General features: G+C 47.0%; 1 protein-coding gene across 1 annotated transcript; it reads left to right on the plus strand.

Annotated features, from left to right (window-relative positions):
• Positions 1-2229: 2229 nt before the first annotated feature.
• On the plus strand, positions 2230-6116 carry LOC117859352 (uncharacterized). The gene is made up of 2 exons (XM_034742596.2): positions 2230-5111; positions 5253-6116. Exons 1-2 carry the CDS (start codon positions 2405-2407, stop codon positions 5702-5704), a joined length of 3159 nt encoding a protein of 1052 aa, XP_034598487.1. The 5' UTR covers positions 2230-2404; the 3' UTR covers positions 5705-6116.
• Positions 6117-19242: the final 13126 nt, after the last annotated feature.

The raw sequence follows: 19242 nt of genomic DNA on the forward strand, positions 1-19242 counted from the left end.
AAAAGGTCTCGGATGGAACAAGGCAAGGCAGGACAAGAAAATGTGAAACTGTGGAGAACTGGCACTCGCTGCAGCTTATTGGCTGCAGGCTCAAATAGCAGCATCTGTGCAGTTCGCTCGTTCGAGATTTTCTTAACGCGCGGCGCATGCGCCTGCACCGAACCGCCCGATCTTCCAGAATTCGACCTGGGGCCTGTTTAGACCTTGTTTAATTTCCAATTTGAAAGTGCTAAAGTTGTGATTTTACCATAAATGCGCAACTGTAGCATTTCGTTTGTATTTGTGAATTATTATCCAAACATTGACTAATTAGGCTTAAAAAATTCGTCTCGCAAAGTACAACAAAACTGTACAATTAGTTTTTGATTTCGTCTACATTTAGTACTCCATGCATGTACTGCAAGTTTGATGTGATGGAGAATCTTCTTTTTGCAGTACATGCATGGAGTACTAAATGTAGACGAAATCAAAAACTAATTGTACAGTTTTGTTGTACTTTGCGAGACGAATCTTTTGAGCCTAATTAGTCAATATTTGAATAATAATTTACAAATACAAACGAAATACTACAGTTACGTATTTATGGCAAAATGCAAACTTTGCCACTTCCAATTTGGAAACTAAACAAGGCCGGGTAGTCGGCGACGGCACGCATTCCGGGGCCGCGAAACACCGTGGGCGAGGAGGGAAGGAAAAGGAAAACGACGCCCGCACGCCGCACGCCACGCCGGTCGGGTCGTCGGTCAGCCGTTGCGGGCCGGTCTACGCACGCAGACTAGTCTCCCGAGTCGCCGGCCGGCACGGATGACTGATGAGGAGGTTTCCCACTCGCTTCCAGCCGGGTGCACGTGGCCACGTGCACGCCAACCAGGTTCAGCAGGCAAAGCGGCCGGCGTTAGCGGTAACTGACCAGCAGTCGTCGGGCAGCTAGCTTAGCCGCCCTCTAGCTCTAGAACGTCTGTTTAAGTTGATTAAGAAACCATTGTGTCGGACCGGACGGAGTCTAGAGACCGTTACCTTGCGTAAGCACACGTGCACCGTTCGCTTGGGTTTCGGTTGCTGCGTTTCTAGCTTGAACAGCTTGGTCCTTCCGCTTGCTCTAAGCAGCTTACCGATGAAAATAAATAAGAATCCTGATAAATAATTTGCTTATTTTCACCAATTTTCGCTTATGTGGTAAGCCGCTTCAGAGATTTAAACTACGAGAAGTGAAAAGCGAGAAGCGAGAAAATCTTCATTTAGATTATAATCCAAGCATGGTTAGGAGAAACGTATCCCACCGCATAAGGATTAGTGGTCGCGTTTGACCATAGCACTGTCTGACCGGATTATGACGAGGGGAAGTGACTCCGACCTAAATTTCTCTTTTTAACGCATGCAGTCAAGAACAAAATGATGATAACTGCTCTAACGGGCGTTAACATATAGTACAAGCGTACAGATCACGCTCTCTCCGATAAGGCATTTTAAGGTTTTTAAGGCTGTTCGAAGCAAACCATTTCGAAGTTTGACAATAAGTAGTCTTTATGTTGAGTTTGAATATTTAGAAGTTATGCGAGTTTTGAATGTTTAGAAGTTATGCGAGTATATATGTCTAAACACAGTTTTAAAATATGTGTACTTTCTGTACTGTACTGTATATTGGAAGAAAAAGTGGTGGTCAAAATTTAAAAAGATAACATTGGACAGTCTGAATGTATCACTACTCACTAGTAGCCTAAGTGCCTGACCAAGGCTTTGTTTAGTTATCCTAAAATCCCAACTTTAGCACTATGCAAAAAGAAGATTCCTCCAAACTTCCAACTTTGACACTATGTAAAAAGAATATTCCTCATCACATCAAACTTACGGTACATGCATGGAGTACTGAATGTAGACGAAATCAAAAACTAATTGCACAGTTTGGTTGTACTTTGCGAGACGAATCTTTTGAGCCTAATTAGTCAATATTTGGATAATAATTCACAAATACAAACGAAACGCTACAATATGCAACGGTGTTGGCGCAGTGGACTAAACAGGGCGCAAAGGGAGTACTTCAGTTTAGGCCTCGACTTCTAGAGCAAAGACCCAGCTGAGCTCGGTCTTCCACTCATCCACTGTACTTCGAGAAGGCATTTCTCCACGAACAAGACGTTTGCGTCTGGATGGATCCTAATCCGACGAAAAACCACGCACTAATCCAGGAAATCTTGAAATAAGAAGCTTCGCAGCAGGAAGGACGGGCTCGTGCCAGTCAACGGTAGGTGTTTAGCGTAGAAAAAACAGGGGAGCCCCTGCTCCGGCCGCATTTGCTTACCGAGCGAAATCGTCCCCCCTCTTCCCGCGCCCGCCGCGGCGGTCGAGCGCAGCCAACGCCACTCCACCCCACGAAACCCAAACCGGCCGAGCCATCAGATCAGACATGGCACCGCCGCGCCGCGCTCGCGCGCGCGCCTACCTCCACCTGCTGCTCGCGGTCGTGCTGCTCCCCTGCTGCTGCCTCCCGCGCCGCGCGGCCGCGCAGTCCCCGCCGGCGGGCGAGGCGCGGGTGCTGCTGGAGATCAAGCGCGCGTGGGGCGACCCGCCCGCGCTCGCGGGGTGGAACGCCACGGACGCGGCCACGCTCTGCAGCTGGCCGCACGTCGGGTGCGACGCGGCCGGCCGCGTCGTGAACCTCACCCTCGCCAACGCCAACGTCGCGGGCCCCTTCCCGGACGCCGTCGGCGACCTCACCGGCCTCACCTACCTCGACGTCTCCAGCAACAACATCACCGGCGTGTTCCCGACCACGCTCTACCGCTGCGCTTCACTTCAGTACCTCAACCTGTCCCTGAACTACTTCGGTGGCGCGCTCCCGGCTAACATCGGCAGCAGCCACGCCGCGAGCCTGACCACACTCGACCTCAACGGCAATAAGTTTAATGGCACCCTCCCGGCGTCGCTCTCCGAGCTACGGAGCCTCCAGTATCTCGATCTGAGCAGCAACAGCTTCACCGGCGCCATCCCGGCATCGCTCTCTGGACTCGGGAACCTCCAGCTTCTCGGGTTGAACGACAACCGCTTCACGGGCACCATCCCGGCGGAGCTCGGCGAGCTCGCGAGCCTTCAGTCGCTGTATCTGGCAAACAACCCTTTCGACGCAGGCCAGCTGCCGGCGTCGTTCAAGAATATGTCCAACCTGGTCAGCCTCTGGGCGTCGCAGTGCAATCTCGTCGGAGACTTCCCCAATTTTGTTTGGAGCCTGAAGAAGCTGCAACTATTGTTTCTATACACAAACAGCATCACCGGCGACATGGTCATTGATGAATTTGCTGCGAGAAGCTTGACAAAAATCGACGTCTCAGACAACAAAATTAGTGGAGTCATCCCGGAAGTGTTTGGGGGATTGGAGAACCTCACAATCTTGAACCTCTTCATGAACAACTTCTCCTGCGAGGTACCAGCCAGCATCGGCCAGTTGCCGTTACTGAGGATATTGAGACTCCACACCAACAGGCTCAACGGCACGCTCCCACCGGAGCTCGGAAAGCAGTCGCCGGGTTTGTATTATGTTGAGGTTGACTACAATGATTTCACCGGCGGGATCCCTGAAGGGCTGTGCACCGGAGGCAACTTCCACGAACTCAAAGCCAAGAGCAACCGATTGAACGGCTCCATCCCGGCAGGCCTTGCCAACTGCGCCACTCTTGGAACCCTGTCGCTGGACAACAACCAACTCACCGGCGACGTACCAGAGGCTCTGTGGACGGCGACGAAGCTTTACTTCGTGACAATGCAGAGTAATCAGCTCACCGGGACTCTTCCGGCCACGGTGCATTTCAACATTTCGACGTTACGCATTGGGAACAACCAATTCAGTGGCAACATTCCGGCTGCAGTAGCTGCTCTCCAGGTGTTCACCGCCGAGAACAACCGGTTTTCTGGTGCGATACCGGCGAGTCTTGGCGACGGCATGCCGCTGCTGCAAAGACTCAGCTTGTCCGGGAACCAACTGTCCGGCGGGATCCCGAGAAGCGTTGCTAAGCTAAGCCAGCTGACGCAAATGGACCTGAGCAGGAATCAGCTCACCGGCGGCATACCGGCAGAGCTCGGCGCCATGCCGGTGTTAAGTGTCCTTGACCTGTCGTCGAACAAGCTCTCCGGCAACGTACCGCAGGCGCTTGCGAAGCTACAACTCACCTCCCTGAACCTGTCCTCGAACCAGCTGAGCGGTCAGGTCCCGGCCGGGTTGGACACAGCGGTCTACGACACCAGCTTCCTCGACAACCCCGGCCTCTGCACCGCCGCTGCCGGATCCGGCTACCTCACCGGCGTACCTTCCTGCGCCGGCGGATCACAAGACGGCGCTTCCTCCGGAGGCGTCTCGCACGCACTCCGCACGGGCCTCCTCGCCGCCGGCGCCGCGCTCCTCCTAATCGCCGGTGCGTTCGCCTTCTTCGTCATCCGCGACATCAAGAAACGGCGGCGCGTCGCGGAGCAAGACGACTGGAAGATCACGCCTTTCGTAAAAGATCTGGGATTCGGTGAGGCACCCATACTCCGGGGGCTGACGCAGGAGAACATCGTCGGCCGCGGGGGATCGGGGCGCGTGTACCGCGTCGCCTACACCAACCGGCTTAACGGCCGAGCCGGCGCGGTGGCCGTGAAGCAAATACAGACCGCCGGGAAGCTCGACGAGAAGCTGGAACGCGAGTTCGCGTCCGAGGCTGGCATCCTCGGCAACCTCCGGCACAACAACATCGTCAGGCTCTTGTGTTGCCTCTCCAACGCCGAGTCCAAGCTCCTCGTGTACGACTACATGGACAACGGCAGCCTGGACAGGTGGCTCTACGGCGACGCCCTCCCCGCCGGTGGGCGCCCCATGGCAAGGGCGCGGTCCGCGCGGCGCGAACCGCTGGATTGGCCGGCGAGGCTCAGGGTGGCCGTCGGCGCCGCGCAGGGGCTGTGTTACATGCACCACGAGTGCGAGCCGCCCATCGTTCACCGGGACGTCAAGACGAGCAACATCCTGCTGGACTCGGAGTTCCGGGCCAAGATCGCCGATTTCGGGCTGGCCAGGATGCTGCTGCAGGCCGGGGCGCCCGAGACGATGTCCGCCGTTGCCGGATCGTTCGGCTACATGGCTCCTGGTAAGGATCCGAACTTGCTGCTTCCAGTGAATTTCTGTCCCATTTCTCCAGATTCAATAACTGGGGAGCAGCACTGTTACAAATGCCACATGCTCTCGTGTTGCCGGACCTTAGATTGGGCCTTTTGATGCTTATCTGCAGAGTGCGCTTACACCATGAAGGTGAGCGAGAAGGTTGACGTTTACAGCTTCGGCGTCGTTCTCCTGGAGCTCACCACCGGAAAGGAGGCCAACGACGGCGGCGAGCACGGCTGCCTGGCGGACTGGGCACGGCACCACTACCAATCAGGAGGGAGCATCCCCGACGCCACAGACAAGAGCATCAGATACGACGGGTACTCTGACGAGATCGAGGTTGTCTTCAGGCTCGGCGTGCTCTGCACCGCCGATATGCCGTCGTCGCGGCCAACCATGAACGACGTGCTGCAGATCTTGGTCAAGTGCAGCGAGCAGACGTACCACAAGGGCAAGACGGAGCGTGGCCCAGAGTATGAGGCGGCTCTGCTACCCAAGCGCGGCAGTCGCCGGAAACAGCTTTCAAACGACTCGGGGATCGACATCGAAGAGAAGATCGACTTCGACAGCATTGTCTGAAGAAAGGAACTGACCACTGCATATGCCAGTAAGCAGCTTGTGACATCGTCAGTGAACTGCTTGCTATAGTGATACTTCACATTTTAGCATAGTACAGCGGAGAATTATGCGTCTAATCTTTTTTTTTCTGAAGAGCTACGTGTCTTTATATTAAAAGAGAATATAAATAGAAAAACCGGTCTCTTGGAAGCAACCACTCTAGCTCACCTAGGAGAATAGAGAGATTGCAGAAATAAGCGAATAAAAACATCGTCACCACACCTTGACCCTGCACGGCTGGACTAGGTACATGCATAGAATAGAGTAGGGCTTGTGGCTAGCCAAACCGTTCTGTGTGTTGATACTGCAAACTTGTAATAAATCACACACATATTATACGTTCAGATAGAAGAACTAGCAAACATTACGATTATCATTTCTTTCTGAAACAAATATGTTTTGGCTAGTTTCAAATATGTTTTTTTATTTTATTAGACATTTAAAACAATCTGATTTAATCTAAAAATTCATAACTAATTAATTTTAAATCATAAAAATATGAAACTAGTACCCATCTTTTTCTAGAATGTTACCTTCTATGTTGTTTTTTTTTGGGAGTTATTGGCATATTATTGTTCCCATCTCTAGTGTTTTATTTTTTGTAGTCAAACCTGCTATTTATTTATTGTTGTTTTGCATTGTATGATTATTGGATGCTATGCCATACAAATCTAATTGTTCAGAAACCTTATGCATCATGAAGAAATTAGTGGATACAATTAATATTGGTACATTATGAACTTCCCATCAAGAAATATATCTATACAATGTTTCATATGAATATTTTTAATGCACCTTGAGTTTTTGGATAAACTTTTTTCATAAAAGTTAATTAGATGCATTCTTAATTAAATAAGCTATTTGGGTAATTTTTCAAAAATGTTTATTTAAATAATAGAAAGTTTATTTATTTATTCTGGAAAGAGTTTCCAACTGGTCTTTAGAGGCCCTTTCGCTTCTGAAAAAGATTTCTTTCATCTTTTTTTAAGTTTGGGATATTGCCGCACATGGGAAAGACCGATACTACGCTTTTTTTCCCTACAAATGGAAAATGAGATTTTTTTTTTGAGACTCAAATGGAAAATGAGATTGAGTAGTGCTCTTTTTTCCAGATCGTGCCATCAGCGGGTAAGAGCAACTCCAACAATTTTATCTTACTATTACTAATTGGAGACTCCTTTTGAAGTTTCATGGTGAAACCACCTAGGATCCTAGGTGGACACTCTAGAAAAAGAGATAAATCCTAAAAATTCTCACAAAAAGCAAAACATCTGGCCGTCAATCAGTAAGCTCAAATCATCATAGCCATTGGATCTATTATGTTTTCTAAAAGGTTACTCACCTCTGACATTATAGAAAATAAACTAAAGTAACCCCCTAATATTTATCAAAATTACCCACTTCTGCCATTATAAAAATAATTTAAAATAACCTCCTAAATTTGCAACTAAATTTCCCACCACTAATACTTAAAAAATAACTTAAAATAACTCTTTAAATTTGCATCTATATTATCCACATATGCTATTATTAAAAATAACATGATGCAACCCTAAATTTGAATCCAAATCACCTTAATTAAAAATATACACCAAAATATGATTCGAAATCATCTACATCTTACACTATTGGTATATGATATAATAATTAAGGTATATACGCATGGGAAAATGATGAAAAAATAGATTTCTATGTTAAAATTATAGCTCAAATGTAGGGTCCATTAAATAAATTCAAGCGCATACTTGCGATGCAAAGTGAAAAGTTAACGATTATAAAAGTGGATGGAAACATTATAGAGTAATTATTAACTAAAATCTATCACAATCGGATGAAGATATATCTATATAAGTATTGTGTTCGAATATTTAACAAGTGAGAGGCATCTCAAGGTAATAATTTTTGTAGTAATGTGGTCTCATTTTTTTCCATAGGAGACTCCATATTAGCTCTCACAAGACACGGTAGAAAAAAAGATAAATCCTAAAAATTCTCATAAAAATTAAAAACATCAAACATGAATTATGTAAACTCTAATAATCATAGCCATTGGTCTATTATATTTTCTAAAAAGTTACTGACAACTATCATTATGAAAATATTCTAAAATAAACCCTAAACCTATATCTAAATTATCAAGCTCTACCATATAAAGAATAATCTAAAGTAATCCATAATCTTCATCCAAATTACTCATGTATATCATTATAAAGTATAACTTAAAGTGGCATTCTAAATTTGTATCTAAGTTACCCACGTGTATTGTTACAGAAAATAATCTAAAGTAAACACATAAATCGTAATCTAATTTCTTCATGTGCATCATATAGAGATGTCCAAAAATAAACTAATATATGGTTTTAATACTTATTTATGTCATTATTAATATATAAATACTAAGTTAAGGTATGTATGCATGATGGGTGTCACCATGTAGACCATTTATACATGTTGTGAGGAAGTAATGTGAGTTTTATGCTAAATGCAATGTATGGAGGTGCCATACAAAATGAGAAAAGTGTGAATGTGGATGAAAAATTGTGTGGAGTTATTACTAATTAAAAATCAATTATGACTGGACAAAAAATAAGTACACGTCTATATGGGTGTTATGTTGGAGTGTTGAAAAAAATGAGAGAGTAGTAGGTAGACAATTTTGATTATTTAGCTAAGAGTTTAATTTCTAAATAATTTCAAATACGATAGCTTTTAAAAATATTAGCCCATGCGGGAGCACGGCTTAATGGACTAGTAACACTTAAATCAAAGCTCCTCAATAGGAGTTATTTTTTGAGGGCCAAAAAAAAACATCTAACTATAGCAATAGCCTTCAAATCAGAATCTCCAAAGGTCAAATAGGAATTATTTTTTTAGCCAAAAAATACATCCAACTCCAGCAATAGGCCCCATGGAAAGAGGCCAGTGACTATATGTCGCATATGTGATTATCGCCTACTCGCGACATATAGTCGCTGCTAGACGGGACCCACAGGACACCTCCGCCTCCGCTTTCTTCCTTCTGCCGCTGCAGCGCCGCCACCATGATTCACCGTCGGACGGTTAGGGTTTGGGGTTTCGGGGCTTTGAGTTCTGGGTTGTCGGTAACAGGGAGCTGTGTAACATCCCACTTTTTAGAGCATTTAGAAGTACGGACTTTTCAAAAAAAAATTCTTAAAACTAAACATAATCTTTTTCTTTATATTCAAAATCATTTTATAAACAAACCCTTCATTAACCCACATATGTGTTGCACTTGGTTGCTCTTTTAGCACCTCCCTTCTAAATCCCAGAGATAGAATTTCTGAATCTTTCATTCCTTCAAACCCTAGAAATAATATTCAAAACCCTTTGAATACTAGTTATATCCAAAGCCCTATAAAATTTCCATCTCATCTTAGACAAACATTCCTAAATCAAGGATCCTTCCAAAAGCCCCATTTTTATATCCTATCCAAGCCCACACCTTCTTTTGTATTTAGATTTGAAAACTATTTCAAATTTGAATACAAATCCCTTTAAACATCCTTCAAATAAATAACCAAAGCCTCTATTCCCTAACCAGGCCGTCAACTTCATATTCAGCCCACCATCCATATCGGAACGGCTCACAACCCAACTCTCCCCCACTAGCAGCCCATGTATGCTCGGCCCGAATCGCCTTCTCCCAGCCAAGCACCCATCCCTCCTCCTAGTCCACCGACGCGCGGTCAGCACCGCTGCTGGCCGGCACCCCTTCCCCCGATGCCTCCATGCCGCGTCACAGTGCCGCGTTTACACGCCACCGCGACGGTTAACCATGCCAGGAGCATCTCCCCCGCCCAGTTTAGCTCCCAAGAAACCCTCTCCCTGACACCATATCAGCACCAACCCATCTCGACGGCCACCTCACCCAACCACAATTAATGCTACCGCCAATCATCCCCGGCCGGTCTAATCCGACCGCTGTGCGCCTCCCTTCTCTCTTCCTTTGCAGCCTAAGCAACATATGCGCATCGACGTGGCTACCTTCCCTCATCCGCTACCCCCTGCCGCACCTATCCAAGTGGACCGCGGTCTAACTCCATCGGTCCCGCCGTCCCCTCGCCTACCTCCCCACCACATGCTCCCAGCTCATGAACACCGTAGACACACCCCGCACCCTGGTCCACAGCCCAAGTCCACCGGTCTACCGCACTGTGACTGTGGCCCCCGCCCGCTTGCACTAGCCGCCTCTAAATTGTTATACGCACCCAACTTTTGTACACCAGAAGCTACTTCAAGCCCTTAACCACCTCCAAAAATTCACCAAAAATCCCATAAAATCCTAGAAGCCTATGCATGCCTTTCTTTCCTATAGTTTACCTCATATGAGTCCCTTTTCTATCTTTTACTATGACCTTAGAGCCCAACCATATTAGGAATATGCCACACCGCCTCCACCCGCTGTCGTGACCTAACCCCTAGGTGTTAGGCCGGGTCGAAGTTAAGTGCGTCGTGCGGCCTCTAGCCACCTTTCCTACGTCGTTAACAACACCGGTTGCCTATTCCTCGCTGCCCTATCGTCGCCGCTAACCCATATCGTTGCCACACATCTGCTTGACCTTGCCCAGCCCCACCTTTCGTCGTATGACTATCCCCTTGCATTGACTCATGTTGAAGCGATGACCATTGTGGCGGAACCGCCCAACTTAAGCTGGTTTAAGTGCGCCTAATCGCTGTCGGAACAGCAATTATCCGAAACGCACCTAAAACAGCATAAGTCCGGTAGTCCGTCGAGTGTCCCTAGGACTCCTCGAAAGATCCACAACGTGTTTCATAGCCATACATCAGGATAGTATCCGCGATGGGATAATATCAACAAACATTATATTTTTACATAGATATAAAAGGTACAAGTTATTACAGAACATAGATTGAAGCAAACTTAGTAGTGCAGTGTTAGACAGAGTCCTAAGATTCGAACATAAACAGTTCAGGAGAAGATGAGCATTTAAAAACTTCTTCTTAAGGGTATTGCGAGACTCATGACAATACCCTAGGGCTTCGGGGCTTCCTCCTCTGTAGACTCCTGCGGAGCTTCTGAAAGATAGCCACAAGGGAAAAACCCTGAGTACGGGGTACTCAGCAAGTCTTACCCGACTAACCAATATAATAGTTTTCTTTGGAAGTGTATGCTAGCTTTTTGGTGTACTTGGCTTAACACAACTCTTGCCGAAAAGCTTACTACGAGTGATGCCTTAGTTTTATCTTTTATTTGGGTTAAGTTATTACCTAACCATTCTAAATGATGAACAGGAAGTAAAAGCAATCATAGATATTAAGTCATACATTAAATATTAACAGAAAGATATATATATTGCATGAATTGATACTACGATGCTTAACAGTGATCAAGTGCATTCATAACCGAGAATTGCGGCGATCCGGATCCATTTACATCCTGCAGGAGAGTACCCTGATCACCAGCTTTATACGACTGTCCAGGTCGTACATAACAACCTCTCGATTAGCAACATCAATGATTAGGAATACGACTACCCGGACCCAGGGACGCACCTCCACATGGGACCCCACGTCTGGCCCGATCACCATGTGAGTTTCAGGCTATGCCCCTGCCAATCTCCAGCACGTCAAGCGCGGGTACGAAGTATTCCCGATCATAGAGTTTACTAACCTACTGGGCTTTACTGGTCCCATACCCAGTAAGTGATCAGATGCTTATCACTTGATCAAAGGTTAAGACAACGAATCGGGCCTTAACCAAATTAAGCTAGCAGACAGAACTACATCTATAGCTTCTGTCCGCGTCTCTACTGCTAAGTTATCCTTCTATACAACACATGTATGACTCAAAAGTTTTCCTTAAGGTTGGTAAACCAAGTATGTAAGCAAGTAAGCAATTCTAGACTTGGTTATCTTCTAAGGTTTGAACAAGTGGCAAAGATGTCCTTAAATCAAGGTATGATCATGCACAAGAATAGGTTTCAAGCAACTCCTAGACTTAGTGCATACATAAAGCAAATCCGATAACTGGACACATGAAATAACGACTCCAAAATAGATAGGTATAAATGCACCGGGGCTTGCCTTGTTCGCTTAAAAAGTTAGTATCCTCTGACGGGTTGGCTTCACAGGGGACTAATTCAAAAACTTCTCCGAACTCCGAAGGTCCTTCTGAAAATTCCAAATAATCTCCTTCTGGTGCTTCGGGATCTATAGCAAAGTATGCAGGGGTTAGGAATGCAAAATTTTGAATAAAAGACTATACAACTTTCCTTCATGATAAAGTTGCAAGCCAACAAGGACTATACAATTTATCATGATAAAGTTACAAGTCAACACACAAAGACCCAAAAAGATTAGCCCACAATTTTATTTTCTTACTTAACCCTCCTTAAGGCTTTTTCTTTTATCTTTTAGAAAAAGTTATAATTAATTTCTAACTTGAAAACCTAATTTCCTATGAGTTAAGAATAATTTGTGATTAAGAAAATGTTATTTCATATTTTATGCATTTTCTAAAGATTAAGTATTTATTTAATTACCTTAAAAGAAAGGCATTAAATAAATACCCAAATTTTATTATTTTTCTAGGGTGTAAAAATTTTAATGCATAAAGGAAAATAAAACAAGCCTAACAAAATTGGTTTCACTAATTTTGGACACTCCTAGAAATTTCTGTGATTTAAATGGTGTAAATCGGATTTAAACTAATTACTTTCTAAAGGAAATCTAATTTTTCCCGAAAAACGCCCTGGAAAACTTTTCTTACGCAGCTCCAACCTACCCTCTCTCACGCGTGCTGGGCCCCACGGCGCGGACCCACCTTTTCCTATTCCTTTCTACCCGCCGGCCTTTTCTCCCCCTGACGGGCCCTTTGGACCGCTTTCTTTTTCTTTTTCTTTTCTCCGGTCCGACACCGGCCCACGGCCCTTTTTCTTTTTCTCTTCCCTCGCGAGCGCGGCCTGCTTCCTATTGGGCCTCCGGCCTCTTTCTTCAGCGGTCGACCGCACCGGCTCCTTGGGCTTCCGTTGCGTTGGCCCAACAACACGCCCGCGCTCCGACCTCCTTTGCTCCCTCGCCTCTCTGACGCGCGGACCTGACCCTTCAGCGTCTTCTTCTTCCTCCCGCCAAAACGCGCGCGCGACAGGGGGCGGCGCGACTCGCTGGCCGGCGCCCCACCGGCGGCGAAGCTGGGTCAGGACAGCACCCCTATGCCTTCACGCACCCATGCGCGGCAACAGCTCCTCGGGAGATGGCCGGAGCCATTCCCTCCACGGCGACGGGCGGCGACACCTTCGGCCGGGCGCGACTATTCACGACGACGGCACAAACTACTCGAACAACTACTCTTACACCATCCTAGTACCCTAAGGACTTGCCTCCGACTACTTAAGAAGGAAGGGGAACATCGCAAGGTAGTGCTCACCGTGAGCGGGTGGCGCGGCGACGGCGGACAGAAGCGGCGGCGGTTCAAGGCGTGTCGGCGAAGAAGCTGGGCAACAAGTTGCTAGGGTTGCTGGTGGGGTGTGGGCGGAGGTGTGGACGGAGGGAATCGACGGGAGGTGCGGTGTGGCGGTGGAATTTTGCTCGGCGGCGGCGGCTCGGTCAGAGGAAGTGGCGGCGGTAAAAAGGCAGCGGTAGAAACGGCGGCGCGGGAGCGGTAATTATACAAACGTCTTACCACGCGCATGGTTGCCACCATGGTTTACCCATAGGCTTATGTGGTGAGGAGGTGGCCTAGCCGTTGCGCTGGCGAGCGACCGACGACGGCGGCGGTGACACGTCCTGCTGCTCTGTCATCGCCTCCCCCCTTTTCTTTTAACGCCCGAAACTTCAGAGCTCTACCACGGTCGATTCCAAAACCGACGGTCCCCAAGTGCCTTAACCGAAGTTGGAGATAAACTTGAACCCTTAACTTTTTATTTTGGCTCTGACCCGAGATAAGCACCAAACATAGCTGAATTTTGAATTGTTTCCCGTGTTCATCTGAATGTTTCTGAAATTGACATTCAGTTTGTCAGTTAACTAACAGTGTCACTTGCTTCACTTTGGGATTAAGTTTAGTGATCCAATTCCTCTCCTTTCGGTCCAACTTCTTCCCAAATGTGTTCTACAACATCCCAAGGTTCCATTTTGCTCAAGAACAACTATGCTTTTTGATCTACATTGCTCTGAATTCAAGTCCAAAGTCGACCCTATGCTGCTGGTTTCAGACTTAACCATTTTCAGGGTGACAGTCAACTGTGACAATGTGCTGACTTTGAGCTCAATTTCGAAATTGTTCCCTTCCATGTTCCTGGCCAACAACACCCAAATCTTGTAGTCCAAAGTCCAAACTTTAATATGGTGTAGTTGTTCTTATTCACTTATTTGAAAAATTTATCAGAATTCAATTTCCAAGATGGACTCTAAGGCTGTTTTTCTGAATTTCTGTTTTCAGACGAGGAACAGTAACTTCAGTTTTCCTTTTTCTTTCCTTAATTCCTTTGAGATATTTTGGACCAGTTCTACTCCAAATTCTTGATCCTTAAGTTCTAGTTACTCTTACACTTGTATTCCACATTTTTGCCGAATTTTTCTGAATTTCAAATTCAAAATTCAAATTTCGGTCAAATTTGACCCGAATTTGATTTTCGGCCAATTTCTTTTTCTTTTCTTCCCAATTTGCTTTTAATTCTTCAAAGTCACTTAGACGACTAAATTGGCAGCTGTTACAACCATTAGGCAAGCTCTCAAATTCTACTTTTACGAAGCTTGCCGACCTCCACCCGCCGTAGGGTCGAGCCTGGGACAAAGCCAAGCTCACCGTGCAAGTTTCCTCACCCTAAACTCCATTCCCACCACCTAGCATCAAAAACACATATAAGGTCAATCCTAGAACCTAGCTGAGATGCTGCCCGACTAAAACCTCGTACCATGACCCGATCTAGCCGTTATGCTGCCCACTCAAAATCTCATCCCTGATAAAATCCAGCCATTATGCTGCCTACCTAAAACCCCAAGTAACGCCCAAACCTAGCCGTAATGCCGCCTGACCAAAATCTCAATTATCATCCAAACCTAGCCATTGTGCTACTCGACCAAAACTCTAAACGACTCTAGGGAATTAATCATTAAATTCCCTAGAATTTTCTGGAAATCCAACCACCCAACCCATTAATTATTTAAAGGGTTTCTAAATAATTAATGGATTATCCTTCGAATACCCAGGAATTCACCCTTAATTGTCAGGTAATTCCCAGAATATTCATCCTTTTCCTTTCTTTTCATTCCTTAGGAATTGATTGGTGTATGTTTTATTGATTATTATTTTATGCGCTTTTACGAGCCGGTAGACTACTAGGCTTTGCTCGAAGCTAAGGATCCAGATGGCTCAAAGCCGAGAACCCTGGTCGCCCTAGAAGATGTTAAGGATATCCGATGAAGGCAAATCCCAACCCTTAGCTTATGTTTTATCCTATTGAGTGTGAGTAATAATATGACCAACCTAATATGGACTACATAGTTTTATAAATATTTCTTTATAATACCTGCTTGCTAGATTTCTCCCATTTTTTCTATTGAAATGCCACATTGTTAACGCTTATAATTGACATACTTTTACCCCTGTTTATCTTCAATGATGACATGAATTTAATACCTAAACTATTGATCACACCTAATAAACTGGTCATTTTTATATGTGCAATATATTTTGGAGGATATTCTGTTTTTGCAGAAAATTGGACCTAAAGGTACATTTTTGGATAAAGCCTAAAACAAGCAACAAACCACATGAAGATGAAGGCCAGCGGGCCCATGAAGGGCCTAGGCCGATCGGCCTATAGTAGCCTAGGCCGATCGGCCTAGGGTCTCCAGGTCGCCTCTCGAGCTTCTTTTTGGCAAGCAATCCGCCAAGATGACTGAAGGCTAAGTTTATGAAGATATGACAAGAATTAGTTTGGGATCAAAGAGGATCAAGCAGAGATTTAGAAAGTTATGAGGGATCAATCTCATCCCAACCCACCCAGGCCCATTGGCCCAGGGGTTTCCTTTGCCCCCTCGCCTTCCAATTTTTGCCACGTCCTCTCCAAACTATAAATACCCCAAAAATCCACATATAAAAGACAATGTACTCGACGTGAAGCATCAGAGAAGTAGAAGGAGCTTGAGGGACACCTTTTCGGAGAGCCGAGGGCTGTGCAGTTATCTAGTGGTCCGCGAGATCACTGTTGGTATAATTAACGAATGTGAATAAATCCGCAAGCGCATGGATACCATTGTAGCTTTCACCTCAGAGTATTCCAAGGGTATCAAATCCAAGGGAACGTGTGTGTACTAACTGCTATTCTAGTCGGTCCAAGGACACATCAAGATAGGTGGCGAGGGTAGAGAGGTATCCTAAGGTAGTAATATAGGTGAGTTAAAGGTCGATCTCTCGAGTCAGAATACTCACTTCAGGCATCGGCTTACCCTGAATGAGTCAGGCACCTCCGGCCAACAGCTCCACCATATATCCAAACATGGAGGATGACAAAGGACTAATAGGGCTGTCACCACCTACGGCCTACCTCTGCGGCTCGTGGGATATACGACCAATGAAGGATCACCCTTAGCCTAGACACCACATCTACGCTATTGATTACTACTGCAGCCTAACTACGTCTGAATCCCCATAGCAGAATACAATACTCTATATAAATATAGAGCGATGAATCCGCGAGTAAGAGAACTGATCTCACTCAAGTACAGATACTACTAGTGTATACTATATCAAGGTCTAAAGGTATACATGATAGCATACAAGCCTATACTCTGATAGCAAGGGCATATGACTAGCATACAAGCATATAAGCTAAGCATATAAACATAGCAATGATATGAGACTACTCACGCATATAAGAACCAAATATAACACTATAGGAAGGAATCACGAACACTAACTTACTTTACTCAGGAGGTAGCCAGCATCTGTAGAGGTATAGGCTAGGAGGAGAGTGCCGACACCCCGGCACTCCTCCCGAACTACCCCCTCACTTTCTCCCTATTCTAAGCACAAGCTAGGCAAGGCTTTGCCTTTGGAGTGAAACACTAATTCTCTATTGAAGCCTCCCCCCCCCTCTACTATTTATAGAGTGGAGGTGCCTTGGGAGAGTGGAGATCCTCCAAGAATCTCAAGGGAATATTCTTTCTCCAACCTCTCTCCTTGTGCCACCTAGCAGGATCCGAGGCTTTAAGGTGGTAACTCCCGACGAAACAGTCATAACCGCCTTTAGGAAGTCACCAAGAGCCGCCACGTAAAAGCTGCGCACGAGGAGTACCACCACTGGTTCGGCTGAACCCCAGGCACCGCCTCTCACGCCGCCCTTTGTCTGGGAGGCTGCCTGGTGGTCCCTCAAGTTGGTGCAAGGTGCACGCACCAAATTAAGGTGGTTTACCCCCTAATGTGAGCCCATGGATCTGTGTGCTTTTCTATGATTGTCTGGAGTTGTGTTTCTTTGCCGCTTGGGTGTGTTTCCTCCTCCTTTCTAAGGATAAGTAACCTGTATACAAATATTCACCAACACTTGTGGAAATGGTTAGTAATAAACCCCTACCACTAGTTTGATGCTCATCTTTCCGGTATTTATGCAGTTGTTGACGGCCTAGAATTGGCACTTAAGAGCCATCAACAATCACCCTGCGAGGAAGATCCATGCCAGAGTTTTGGCTAGGAGTCATCAAGATCAATGTAGGATCCCGGTAGTGATCTTGTGATGTACAATCATTCATGGTGAAGTAATAGATGTGTTCATGTTTTTAGCGATCTAAGTATCTCCTTCGATGGTTTTATGCTCTTTTGGGTTTACTTACTTTTCAATCTATGAATCAATTATAGGTTGCTTAGGGTGTTCTTGTGGTCGTGGTGATCGGATTTGCATGCCTGATCTACCGATGAACATGTTCTTTTGATCGTGCCCTTAACCTACTTGCGCTAATAAAGGTGATCATGATAGGATCTTTTTTGTGTAAGGTGGGTAGGGAGTTTTGGGATCCGAACTGGAGGTGTAGATTTAAACATACTTTTTACTAGGATCATATCTATGTTTCTTTGCTATCCATGCTCAGAATTACAACATATGCATAGTCTAGGTTGCTCTAGATTGGTTACCTCTGCTCTATCTGTTATCTGTCTGTACATGTGTGACGACCGGCCCCAAATCTTCCAAGTTAATCTTAATCCGAGCCCCTGATCACCAGTCTTAGCTTTCCAAGCCTAAGTGTTCAACCTCCCGACCGGTCCCGACCCCTAAGACCCGACCCCTCCCCGCTTGTCTCCAGTTCCGACCCCGCAAAACCCAGCTCACCGTCGGATCCTTCTAAGTCCTTCCCAAAACGTCCGTTCTATCTGACCGGTGGACCCACGAGATCTTTTTCCCCCAGATCTTCCGCGACAGGCGCACTCGAGTTGCATGCCCGCTTCAGAGTTTCCCCGCCGCGTGGCTCAACTTCTCCGACGCCCGCCGCTCAGCCTCGTCTCTGGCCCGCGACCGAATGGATTCTCGTGCCCCCTTCCCCAATTGCAGCGGAAGCCCCTCTGCAACCTTTCTGCAACACCTCGCCTCCCGCGCCCATCATCACGTCGCCAGATCCCGGTCGCAGAGCCCGATGTTGCCCGTCTTTTCTATCACTTCGACACAGTCGCGCCGCCTGGTCTTCGCTACCCGACGATTCCTCCTCCGCCAACCCTGACCACGGCAGCGACAGCTCCTTTCCCCGTCCTGTCAGAAGCCGCTCGACAATCTGTTGCTCCGCGCTCGCCCGCGCGCCCGCGGCTGCCCGTATTCTCACCTGTGCGCCCTCGTTTCTAGCGCCGTTAACCCGGTCACTTCCATCAACTCTACCGCACGACGACGCCCGCCTCCGCCAAATCTCAACCACCGGCATACCCGCTCCTGCACCGCCCTGACGCCAGAGCCCAATGACCGCTGGCATCATCCCCGAAGTTCTGCACCACCGCCCTCGTCGCTCAATCGCCGCCCAGGCAGAGCACTCCATTGCTTCTTCCCCGACCTTCGCGCCGCTCCTCTTCTCACTCCTGCTCCGCTTCCCTTCTCCCTTCCCAGCCGCTATAAAAGGGAATGCGCGAGCCCCGCCGAAGTTCCCTCCACCATCACTGCCTTCCGCCATTTCTCTTGCTCCCTGCTCGAGCTCCCAGCGCCACACACTAAGTTACTGAGGAACTCTCCTCTTCGCTCCACTCCGTTTTCCCCAAACCATCCAGCCGCTTGCTCCTCCGTGCTGCGTAAGAGCTCACTTGTGATCCACAAGAAGCACCGCCGCCGCCGGAGTACTGCCGGACCCAGCCGTTGTTCAAAGCCTTAGCCCCTCCGCCCAAGCCTGTTTCTTCCCAACCCCAAGCTTTCCTTGTAGGAAGAAGGTAAGCTGTCGACCCCTGGTCCGCCTCGTCCGACCCCTGTCCGCTTCACCCGACCCCTCTTATCCGCCCGACCCCGGTTCCGTCTCACCCAACCCTGTCTGTTCCGCCGACCCTTCTC

Source organism: Setaria viridis, chromosome 5, assembly GCF_005286985.2.
Source record: "Setaria viridis chromosome 5, Setaria_viridis_v4.0, whole genome shotgun sequence".
Taxonomy (NCBI): Eukaryota; Viridiplantae; Streptophyta; class Magnoliopsida; order Poales; family Poaceae; genus Setaria; species Setaria viridis.